We start from the raw sequence: 11,906 nt of genomic DNA on the forward strand, positions 1-11,906 counted from the left end.
CCGCGTTACTAAGTCGGTTTGTGACTGTGTGATCTTGTAGGCATCGCTAGCTATGTTACTGTCGGACGTCACTCTTGTCTCCCTGTGTTTCTGGGTCATTGCTCGCGGGTGTATCCAGGTCTCTGCTTACACCCCAAAGTGCTCCGAGGCCGTAGCTAACTTCACCCTCCGCTCCTGCTCAGCCGGAGGTGGCAATGCCAGCATGTTTGATGGGAGCCCGGGGAGGAGAAGCGCCCAAGGTGGGCAGGCGTGGAAGGGGGTGCCCACACCGAGCAGAGATCACGGGCTCTCAGGAACCCGAAGTCTGGAGTGATCGTGTGTCTTTGTAGATGTCTGGATCGGGGGGGATTACGTTTTGGGGGATTGTGTGGCGAACGTGTCTTTGGTGGCTGTGGCTGTCTGTATAGTGTTGCATCGATCAATGTTTGCCCCAAACTCTATCCCAAACCCCGCCGCAAAGCCCTTAACGTTGGGGAGTTTGGCCCTCCCCTGGGCAGTCTCACTCCTAGTCACAGTCTTTCTGTCCATCGGGGCAACGTTCCGGGGGCGGAGGAGGGGGTGTAGGGCAACGCGGAGCTGAGCGGAGATCTCCCCCCATAACAGAGGCCAGCCTGCCACCAGGCTGGGGCTTACCAGCTGTATGTAAATCTGGCCATCTGCCTCCCAGGCTGCCCAAGCCCAGCCAGCCCCTTCCTTTCTCGGAGGCCCCCCTTCCTTCTTTGGTCTTCCCCCCTCCGGCTTTATGACCTGGGGGGGAGGGGTGTCTCCATTTGCTCCAGGGGAGGTGTGAGCAGCAAACGGACAGGAAATGTCTCCGCAGCATTACTCTGGCAGGCACCTAGGTACCAGCTGGTCAGGGAGGGCAGTGGTCAGCCTCAGGTCCTCCTAAGCTAACTCAGGCTCCTCAGGCGCGCACCCCGACCCTATGAACCTCACCTTCCAAACTCTCTCCCCTCCTTCACGACCATCACTACACATTCAGCATCCTAGGATCCCAGAGAGGGGATGTTTGGAACTATCTGGCCCAACGGCTAACTCAGGACAGACACACCCACTATAGCATCTCAGCCAGGGAACTGGACTCTCTAGACGCTCCTCCAGAAGCAGGGAGTTCCCTATCTCTTTAGGTAGCCTGTCCCGAAGTTATGTTCAGAGACAGCAAGTCCTTTCTTACATGGCGCTGTAACCTGTCTCCTGTGGAATCCTCCAAATGGCCCCGATTCTACTCTCTGGATCCTTTACTGAGCACACTTTAATCCTCTCCGCCACAGTGACCTTGCGGGTGCTAGAACACAGTAGCACTATCCCCCCCAAGTCATTCATTCCTCCAAGCGAAATATTCCCCGTTCCCTAGGTCTCCAATTATAGACCTAGGGAACAGGGAATATTTACACGCAACCCCTCCCCCCAATCCCACTACAATTCTGGCTTTTTTCCAAATGTCTCCAGCTTGTTGCTCTGTCTAGATCTGCGTCTCTGATTTTTCTCCCCATATTCCCATCTCTCCTTTTCCCTCTTCCATCTCAGGCCCTATTTCCTCAGTTTAGCTCTTACCTATCTTTGTATTCTTTCTTTCTTTCCCTCACTAGAAGATAAGGCAGGGACTGCCTTCTGTATTTGTATCCTCTGCCTAGCACAGTGCCTGGCCCATAGTAAGCACTTAATAAATGCTAGTTTCCTCCCTCCCTTCCTTCCTCTAGTCCACCCCCTCTTTACTGAGAGGAGGGAAGTTCGTTCCATCATGTCATCTGGAGTGAAGACTGACCATTCCAGACCTGAGTAGTCATCTTTCACAGTAATGTTTGCTTTTCATGTTATTGGAGTCACCAAGTATATTCTGGTCAGCTTCCTTTGCTCTGCATCAGGTTACACAAATCTTACTGAGTTTCTCTGACTTATGTTTGTCATTTCTTACAGCACAAAAATATTCCATACATTCATATGTAGAGATTTGTCTGGCACTAGGCTTTGGAGTCACAAGCATGTGGCTTCAAATCCTGCCAGATATCAACAAGCAGTGTAACCCTGGGGCAAATCATTTAATCTTCCTCCCCATGCCTGTTTCTTCATTTATAGTTTGGCGACTGAGGGTTGGATTTGATGACCTGTAAAATCCCTTCTGGCTCTACATCTATGATCCTATATATGACCAGGTGTTCATCCACTCTCCCATGGATAGACACCCATTGCTTCCAGTTTCTTGGCTACCACAAGGTGCTGTCATAAATGTTTTGTATAGATGGAAAGTTTTCCTGTCTTTGTCCTCCCTCTATGGGTTATATGTCCAGGTGCAGGATTACTGGATCCAGAGGGTATGAAGACTCATTTTCCTGATTATTTTCTGGAATGGTCATAGCTGTTCACAGTTCTACAAATAGCAGTGTTTTAGGATGCCCTTCTTCCCACAGCTCCTCCAACATTGTCTTATTTCAACTTTTACCACTTTGGCCAATTTTCTGGGCATAAAGCGAAACCTATGTTGTTTTCAAGTACTTTTCTCTTATGACTAATGATTTGGAGCATCCTTCTCAAGGTCGATTATGATTTCTACTTTGTCCTCTGAAAATTGTTCATATTCTTTCATCATTTCTTAGGGAATGGCTCGTGGCCTTACATGTTTGTACCAAGCATCAAGTACCTATAGATCTTGGACACCAGACCTTTAGCAGAGATATCTGATGCAGTTATTTTCCTGATTGAAACTTTTTTTTTTATTTACAGGATCAGAGATAAAGTTGGAAGGAACCCACCATTTAGCCCACCCCAGTCCCCATTCTACAGATAAGGAAACTGAGACCAGAGAGGTTAAACAATTTGAAGTCACATATTGATTTTATTCATACAAAAGTTTCTCTTTTATATGACCAAATCATCTGTTTTGACTTTTGTGATTGCCTCTATCCCTTCTTGGGTTATGAACTCTCCCCATAACTGTAGACTTGAAAAGTAGCTCCTCCATTTTTTAGTATTTCTTCTTAAAACATTTTACATTAAGGTTATTTATGTATTTGGTCTTTATTGTGATATATTTTATGAGATACTGGTCTTCATCTAATTTTTCCCAAATTGAACCTTAATTTACTCAACACTTTTTGTGAAATGGGGAGTCTCCACCCCTGCATGATTCACATTTTGGGATCAAACACTGATCAGCTCCGGCCTGTTTGATTGCATTTGGATCTTAACTAAACTTTCCACAGACCCACTTTTTTTTCAACCAGTACCAAAGAGTACCGATGATTACTGCCTTCTATATATTGGAAATCTAGAAATGCTAGGTCCCTTTCATTCCTTCCTTTGAGATTCATTACCACTTGTTTCTACACACAAACTGTATAATTAATGTTTACTTCCATGCCAGATTGGTATGATATTAAACTGGCTAAGTTTAGACACTATTGCCATTTTCATTATATGGGCACAGTCCAAACACAAAGAGAAGAGAATAAACATTTGTTAAGTGCCTACTGTGTGCCAGGCACTGTGCTAAGCTTTACAAATATCACCTCATTTGATCCTCACAATCACCATCTGCATTTTATAGCTGAGGAAACTGAGGCAGAGCTTACGAGACTGGTCCAAGATCACACAACTAAGAAGCTGGATTTGAACCCAAGTCTTCCTGACCCCAGAACCTAGGCTCTAATCTGCTGCATCATGATTATCTTCCCAACTGTCTCTGTTTCTATCCAGCGTTTGGGTGAGCCCTGAGTATGCCTTCAAAGGGTAATTCTCAGGGAGTTCATGGATTTTGTGTTATAAATGTACAAATGGTATTTCCCATCTCCTGCTGGGGCTGTAAGCAGGTGACCTGTGTGGGTTCCTCTGGCAGCCTGCCGTGCGAAGGTGTGGTTCTATTTATTTTGCTGTGAACCACTTCCTCTGCAGAGGTCATTCTGCCCTCCTCTCTGCCCAAGCTTACTCCCCCAATCCCGACACTTCTAGGATCAGAGTTGCCTTTCTGCCTCTGCCTCTCCCTGTACCCCTGCTCCTCTCCTGGCTGCCCTTTCTCCAAGGCTGAGGAGCACCCGCCCGAGCCCACCCATCAGCACACTGCCCAAAGGGTCCAAGGCACATACAAGGTTAAAACCTTCAACTGACAGAACCAGGGCTTCTCCGAGCTGGAAAGGACCTTCAGGCCTGGGAAGGGTCAGCTAGAAAAAGGAAGACTGAGGCTGACAAGAGAAGTAACGCGACCACAGTCATTCATGCAGATGGCTGAGCTGGGATGAGATGTCACATCTCCCAGCCAAGACCCCCGACTGATGATGATGACCTCTCTTCTTCCCCTGCCCCCCCAAATGAGATACCTCTGGACAAGGTGGCGCTAGGACGGACTTTATTGTCAGGATGACCATGGCCCCAGGGGCTGGGGCAGGGAGGGGTGGACAGAGGCGGTCAGGGCTGTTTGGATCGGGGCCAGAGGCGGCTGGTAAGAGAACTAAAGAACAGGCTCTGTTTGGTGGTCTTGGCCAGGTCAGCCATGCGCTGCTGCTCCTCCTGGGGGTCGGGGGGAGAACAGGGTGAGGCCTCGGGGCCCTCTGATGAGCACCTGAAGACCCAGGCTCCCCAACCCTCCCCCCAGCTCCTTCCTCCAAGAAGTCCTCCGTGGTTCCCCTCCTCCACGCATCTCCACACCCAGAAGCTACAAACCTGCTCCAATCGTGACTGCCGCTGCTTGAAGGCCTCCAGGGGGTCGTCCTCTAGGGCATAGTTCTCTAGGACTGTCCGGACGTCCTCCACTCCGTTCAGGGCGATGGCTAACGGAAGGGAAGAGGGAGGTCAGAGGACGGGAGCTAGAAGGGGCCAAGCGGTCACCTAGGTCAACACCCTTAGTTTACAGATGAGGAAACCAAGGCAAGGAGGGGCCTGACAGAGTTGGGATTCGAACCTGGGTCATTTCACTCCCAACTCCACACTCCCCACTCCTTCCACTGAAGCCCGCTGCCTCAAGGCCAGGATCAAAGGCTCAAAAGGCAAGACCTGATGGTCTTGAGAGAAGGGGGGGGGCAGGCGGGGCAGCTCACTCTTGAGGAAGGCCGACAGGTCGAGCAGGGTGCGGTCGTCGGAGTTGCCATCCCAGGGTCGCAGGGCCACACCGTTGTTGGGCTGGAGCCGGAAGGCCTCCTTCTTACAGTCGACCACGACCACCCGTGCTGGGTCTCTGTTCAGGCAGGAGATGTCCTGGTAGGGGCAAGGATTCATGCACACACTGGTCCTCAAAGCCACTCCAACAGCACCCCTCAAGTCTCACCCCAAGAGGACACAGTTTCTTCTCCTGTCCCGCCCTCACCACCACCACCTTAACCCTTAGTGGTACCTTGACATGGTGCCCATCCATGTAGCGTGTCGCATCCCGGAAGAGGCGGTAGGAGATAAAGCCATGGGGGTCCACACTGTCAATGAGGGGAAATGCTGTCTGGGAAGGAACAAGGGGGTCAGTATCTTCCCTTCCCTCACAAAGGATGGCTGGAGCCCTCTCCTAGCCCCAGGAGGGACTGAGAAACCAGGTGGTCCATTCCCAACCCCCCCACTCACCCCCACACCCCTGCCTAACCATGCCAGTCTCTGAGGTGAAGATCACAATCTCATAGAGTGGGGCCAGTTGCTGAAAAAGGGTCTCGATGCCTGGACGCTTCTTGAACCGCCAACCTGTGGCAAGCTGCAGGGGGGGGAAGGGAGCATGTGGGATCAAAAGAGACATCACAGGGGTCCCAAGGGTCCCAGTGACCCTCTCTGCTGGCACCCCACCTTCCTGCCCCTTCCCCCAATACTCAGGCACTACTGCCCCTGCCTAGAGGGCCCTGCCCAAGACCCCTCTGGGACTCCACAAGGACTGAAAATTTCAATGGCCTGGGGTTTTTGACACTAACACAGACCACCCAATATGCAGTAGGCAGTGGGCTCTTAATAAATGCTTATCGATCAACAGACTGACTGATTATTTCTTGGTCCAAGGTCAAGATTTGTTCCGCCCAAAAAATTCATTCTCATCTCTACTTCCACGACCCCATTTGGTCACGCGCCTCTTGGAATTTAGAGGCTGGTCCTGAGACATCTGGGATGCCTTCATCAAGCAGCCCCAGCGCTCCACTGACTCCGGAAAAAATGCTACAAACCCTGAGACACTCCCTCTTAAGAAACCTGAATATCCCCCCAAGGCCTGGGCCCTGGGGTACCAAGTCTTTTCCTCCAAATCCTACAGGACTTCCCAGGCCTTACCACCAAGTCCTCTACCTTCCCTTCTCCCCAGCTGTCCCAGCTGGAGCCCCCCACCCCCACACACCGACCACTCGGGGTGCAGAAGGACACCGGTCAGCTCCAGGACAAGCGTATACGGGGGCTGGTAATACGGCTCTCGCAGAGGGTCCGGGAGGAGGCAGGGGCTGGTGGGTTCAATGATCATCTGTGGGAGGTCAGAGGAGACAGGGAGATTTGGGGGTGCCTGAGAGAAGACGAATTCTCAGACCATCTTTGTGAGGTTGTGATAGCATCTCTGGAGGACGGGGAAGACACCAGGGATAAGGTAGGACAGTACATGAGGGCAGGAAGGAGTCTGCAGAGGATCCCTGTCTCTGAGACTCCTGGGAGGCATCCCTTGGGGCTAAAGGGCATACTGGGGTCAGGTCAGCTGGAAGAGGGGGACTGAGGGCAGCTGAAGGTGGACTTTATAGAGGAAGAACCCAGGTGGGTCTTCAGAGACATCTCTGGGATGTGGATGGGGGGAAGCCTAGAAAAGAAACCTGGGGGCAGCTAAGCAGCACAGTGGATACAGCACAGGCCCTGATGTCAGGAGGACCTGAGTTCAAATCCAGACTCACTAGCTGTGTGACTCTGGGCAAGTCACTTAACCCCAACTGCCTTACCAAAAAATTAAAAAATAAAAATAAGAGAAGAAGAAACCTGGGGACCATCCCACCTGTCGATAATCCTTAAAATACTTGTATGTTCGCCGGAGCTGCTGAACCAACATCGGATCTGAGGGAAATAAGGGAAAGGACCTCGAATGTCAGCTCCAAAATGCCTCTCATTCTCCCAAGTCTCGGCCTGGCCCAGGGACCTTGGACCCTGATCAGAAACCAGGTAACAACTTCCCCATCCCCCAGCAGACCCAGGCCCAGGAACAGAAGGGATAGGGGGAATCCAACCTCTAAGTTCTACCCCCTTCAAGAGGCCCAGGAGCCCCTGGGGACGGCCAGGGCAGTGCGGGCACTCAGGGGACCTCTGCTCTGAAGATGGCCCAGACACCTGTGTGGAGAACAGGGAAGGCTGGGGGATCCTCGAGGAGGCTGTCAGACACCTGGGCCTAGAAGGGGCTGAGTCCTCAATAGGGGAGAGATTCCTCAGTCCCCAGGGGCGAGAGAAAAGACAGAGAAGGCATGTGGCTGGCCCCTCCCCCATCGGCCTGCCTCGACCATCTGCTCCTTCCCGAGGCCTCCCTACAAGATGGTAAGGGGCCTTTGTCTACCCCCAGCCCAGGCCCTGCAGCTGCCCCAAACACTCAGGGGGAGGGGTTTAGCCACCAGATGGGCTGGGGGAGGGGCTCCTGGACAGTAGCATCAAAGGAAGAAGGGGACGGAACAGAACCTGAAGGCCTCGGCGCCCAAGCTTCCCCCCTTCCCCCTCTGCCCCACAAGGACACTCACCATTGTCAAACTCATCTGGAATCTGAGGAGAAGACACAGAGAGAGGTGGGTGAGAAGAGCCTTGGGGGAGGATCCCCAAGCACCAAGAAGAGATCTGGGGACTCCAGGGTCCTCTTCTCCCTTCCTTCCCCCACCTCTTCTTCCAGGGGGGAGGACATCAAAGGGGCTGGAGAAGGAGGTGGGGCCAGGCACTTCAAAGCCAGAGGGCGGGACAGCCTGGACACCTGGCATCCCCCACTTACCTTCACACCATTCTCATCCACAGAGTTGTTTCCTGAGACAGAAAGACAGGGAGGGTCAAGAGATGCCTGAACCCCTCTGGGACTGGAAACCCCCCCAAGGCCTGAACAGAGAGCAGGGCTAGGGTCCCTCCTTCCACCCCACCCTGGGAGCAGAGGAAGTGGCCCAGGGATGGACTGGTCCAGAGCTGGCAGCTGCCACCTGGCAAAGGGGGAGCAGGCTTTGAGGACAAGGGGACTTACCAAAGACATAAACTATGCTCACAGCACCCCCAGCCCCGAGGAGCCCTGCCACCCAGATCGCCAGCTTCTTGGCAGAGCTGGGGCCCCGCTGTTTCTGCTGCGGCGGCGGTGGCGGTGCCGGCTTGTGATGTGTGGGCAAAGGTGAGTCTTGAATTTGGCTCTGGAGAAGAAATAGCCCAGGGTCAGGTCATCACCCACCCGGCTCAGACCCTGGGGTTGAGGCCTGAAGCAATCAGTCAGTAAGCATTCAGTAAGCACCTACTGTGTGCCAGAGAGCCAAACAAAGCCCAAAGAGTCCCTGCCCTGTAGGAGTTCGCAGCCTTTTGGGGAAGACAATGGGCAAAGGGCCATGTGCTAACTCTGAAAAAACAAGACCCAAGAAAAGGGTAGGAGTAGGGGGCCAGGGACCCCCAGGTCTAGGGAAGAGAACTGGGAGCCACACTGAAGCACAACCATATTCAGCAAACATCAGGGGCAGAGTTCAGGGAAGGGATTTAGAAGCCAGGTGTGGCAGCCCCCCACCTGTGGCCCCTGCTCACGGGAGTCGGCCCCAATTTGATCAGCCCATGGTGGGAGAAGGCTCTCCATCAGGCTGCCCAAGGACGGACAAACAGGTCCGGCCTGGGTGATACAGGGAGCCCCCGAGGAAGACAGCTGAGCAGGCTGGGGCCTGAAGGGTGGGGGATCCGTCGTCTTCCAGGTCCTTGGCTTCAGCCCGCTGACTGAATCCAAACTTCACAGAACAAATCCATTTATAAGTGCGGCCCTAGAGGGCCACATGTGGCCTTGAGGCCGAAGGCTCCCCAGCCCTGGACAGATCAGATGCTGGTGGCTGGCAGTCACAGACCAAGGGGCTGACTTGCCCATGGCCACAGCCAGGAGGACAGAGCCGAGACTCAAACTGAGTCGCCAAACCCAGCTGGACTCCAGGGTGCCAAGGGAGAGCTGGATGCCTGGGCCCCCAGGGCCTGCCCGCTATGACCCAAAGATGGTGCTGCCGGGCCCATAATGCAAGGAGGTCACTGACAAAAAGGAAGGCCCCCAGTCATGCCAAAGGTCACCTTCTGTAAAAGGGAAGGGGACCCAGGACCACCACCACATCAAAGCTTCCCTGAACCACAAGTGCTTAGGATGACCAGGTGAGAACACAGCACCCAGGGGTGCCTGGAGTGTGACCTTTCTGTTTTTATTCTTCCTTCAAGGTAGGGATTGGGGAGGGGCAGATTTATAAATGAAGATAATGTACAAACCAAAGATCTGTATAACAAAAAAAATTTTTAAATAACGGCAGAAATGAGCATTTGCTAAGTGCCTACTGTGTGCTGGGCACCCTACTGAGCACTGAAGTAGTCAATACTTGAAAAGTACTATTACATGCTGGGCGCTCTACAAATACTATCTTATTTGGTTTTCACAACAACTTTGGAAGGGAGGTGCTGTTATTATCCCCATTTTACAGATAAGAAAACTGAGGCAGAAAGGGGTTAAGTGACTTGTCCAGGGTCACACAGCTCAAAGCAGCGGCTGGGCTCTCTGCACTATGGCGCCCCCTAGCAGCCTCTAACATAATAACAGCTCAAACTGATGGCCAGTACTAGTGATAATCACAAAGCTTTTACAGACATCAGTTCATTTGAGCATCACAAACCTGGGATGCGCCACGTGTTCTAGAGAGATTACTAGACCCCCACTTTACAGATGAGGTAACTGAGGCCGGCACATGGCCAGGCTCGCCAACAACACCCATCAATGACCACAGGCCCCGGAGTCCCAGAGGCCCCCACGGGTCTCCGCAGGAGAGGAGCCGACCACGGGAAGCCAGACGCCTGGCCCCACGGCTGCCGGGCACGGGGGTGGCCAGAGGCCACTGGGGACCGCTCGCCCCTAGCCTGGATCAGCCGAAGCCCAGGCCGCCTGCCAGCCCTTCACAGCCTGGCTCCCAGCAACCTCTCCAGGCTTGTCCATCTCCCCCAGCAGCAATCCGGCCTGGCTGCTCCTCACAATGTCCGCTCTGCAAGCCTGTGCCCAGGCTGTGCCTGTTACGCGTTCCATCCTCACTCCCTCCAAAGGCTCCCGAGCCTCAGTTTAACAGCCGCTCTCCTTCCTGATGCACCACCCCTCCCCACAAAAGACTACTTCCTGGCATACCCTTCCACACACGTGTCATATCCACCGGCCCAGATATGCCACATCTCCCCACCAGCAACAACGCCAAGCTGCTGCTGAGGTTGGGACCTGTCTCTGGAGCCCCTGGAGCCCAGAGGGCTACGGACCGGGGACTTTACAAATGTAGCCTGAGCTCCTGAGGAGTCGGGCCTGGGGGGCCGGAGGGCTGGGTCCTTAAAAGGTTCCACAGGCTAGATCTGGATGCTGGGGACTCTAAAGGAAGTTATGAACGGGGGGGGGGGGGGGGGGGGACGGACAGACAATGGGAGCCTGGAAGACAAAGGGCGCCTGGGGGATGGAAGAGGCAGACACCTGGGTCCTTTAGTGAAGGGAGAGGGGTACATTTGAGTCCCTAGAGAAAGCAGGTGCCAGGGGATGTATAAATGTGTGCTGGAGGCAAGGGATCCAGATGGCCCTGGGGTCCCTGTGGGGAGAGGGAGGGAGGCTGGGGATCAGAACACAAGGGGCCCCGGAGGAGGGAACACTGGGGATCAGGACACCAGGGGTCCTGGGGGAGGGGGACTCAGGATCAGCACACCAGGGGCCCCGGGGGAGGGGACACTGGGGATCAGGACACCAGGGGTCCTGGGAGAGGGGGACTCTGAGGATCAGCACACCAGGGGTCCTGGGGGAGGGGACTCTGAGGATCAGCACACCAGGGGTCCTGGTGGAGGGGGACTCAAGATCAGCACACCAGGGGCCCCGGGGGAGGGGACACTGGTGATCAGGACACCAGGGGTCCTGGGGGAGGGGGACTCAGGATCAGCACACCAGGGGCCCCGGGGGAGGGGGACTCAGGATCAGCACACCAGGGGCCCGGGGGAGGGGACACTGGTGATCAGGACACCAGGGGTCCTGGGGGAGGGGGACTCAGGATCAGCACACCAGGGGCCCCGGGGGAGGGGACACTGGGGATCAGGACACCAGGGGTCCTGGAGAGGGGACTCTGAGGATCAGCACACCAGGGGTCCTGGGGAGGGGGACTCTGAGGATCAGCACACCAGGGGTCCTGGTGGAGGGGACTCAGATCAGCACACCAGGGGCCCCGGGGGAGGGGACACTGGTGATCAGGACACCAGGGGTCCTGGGGGAGGGGGACTCTGAGGATCAGCACACCAGGGGTCCTGGTGGAGGGGGACTCAGGATCAGGACACCAGGGGTCCTGGTGGAGGAGACACTGGGGATCGGGACACCAGGGGTCCTGGGGGCGGGGCCGGCAATTCGGTCCCGGGTTCCACGTGGAAGGCAGCCACGCGATGGCGCGAGGCTGGGGGGGCTGAGCCTAGAACTTGGCGAACCTAGAATCCAACGTGGTCTCGCGCCGCACTTCCTCTTCCTTCCGCGCGCCCCCCCCCCCGCCCGCTCCCCGCGCGCACGCGCACTGCTCACCTGTCCTGGGCCGCGCGGCGAAGTCACCATCCGCGCGCACAGGGACCTAGGCAAGGGCACGAGCCCGAGCTGGGGCCGCAGCCGTAGCCAGTGCCCGCCCAGCAAGCGTGAGGGCAGCGCCACCGCCGCCACCGAGGCCGCCATCTTGCTCGGACGCTACTGCCACTGCCGCCGCCGCCGCCGCCGCCGCCACCGAGACCCGTCCCATTCGGCCTTCTCCCAC

At 55.0% G+C, this 11,906-nt stretch overlaps 1 protein-coding gene across 2 annotated transcripts; it reads right to left on the reverse strand.

Moving 5' to 3' along the window:
• Positions 1-4,322: 4,322 nt before the first annotated feature.
• TIMM50 (translocase of inner mitochondrial membrane 50) lies at positions 4,323-11,906 on the reverse strand. Of its 2 annotated transcripts, none has more exons than XM_020978153.2 (11): positions 11,684-11,906; positions 8,129-8,288; positions 7,889-7,920; positions 7,647-7,668; positions 6,920-6,978; positions 6,287-6,406; positions 5,558-5,662; positions 5,321-5,419; positions 5,028-5,184; positions 4,654-4,760; positions 4,323-4,500 (listed from the first exon to the last, which is right to left on the reverse strand). In XM_020978153.2, the coding sequence occupies exons 1-11, from the start codon at positions 11,825-11,827 to the stop codon at positions 4,399-4,401; spliced, it is 1,107 nt and encodes a 368-aa protein (XP_020833812.1). In that variant the 5' UTR covers positions 11,828-11,906; the 3' UTR covers positions 4,323-4,398. The 2 variants fall into 2 exon arrangements, with proteins under 2 accessions (XP_020833812.1, XP_020833822.1); XM_020978163.2 differs by lacking the exon at positions 11,684-11,906 and adding an exon at positions 7,149-7,248 and having other exon boundaries at positions 8,129-8,186.

This window comes from Phascolarctos cinereus, unplaced genomic scaffold (assembly GCF_003287225.1).
Source record: "Phascolarctos cinereus isolate Bilbo 61053 unplaced genomic scaffold, phaCin_HiC Scaffold_726;HRSCAF=1367, whole genome shotgun sequence".
In the NCBI taxonomy this organism is placed as follows: domain Eukaryota; kingdom Metazoa; phylum Chordata; class Mammalia; order Diprotodontia; family Phascolarctidae; genus Phascolarctos; species Phascolarctos cinereus.

Excerpts from the sequence above, each read along its gene's own strand:
- TIMM50 (XM_020978153.2), bottom strand. The coding sequence starts at position 11,827 with ATGGCGGCCTCGGTGGCGGCGGTGGCGCTGCCCTCACGCTTGCTGGGC. Across the intron at positions 5,663-6,286 it reads TTCTGCACCCCGAGTGGTCG|CTTGCCACAGGTTGGCGGTT; the intron begins GTGTGTGGGGGT and ends CCCCCCCTGCAG. Across the intron at positions 4,761-5,027 it reads CCTGTCGGCCTTCCTCAAGA|CCATCGCCCTGAACGGAGTG; the intron begins GTGAGCTGCCCC and ends CCCTTCCGTTAG.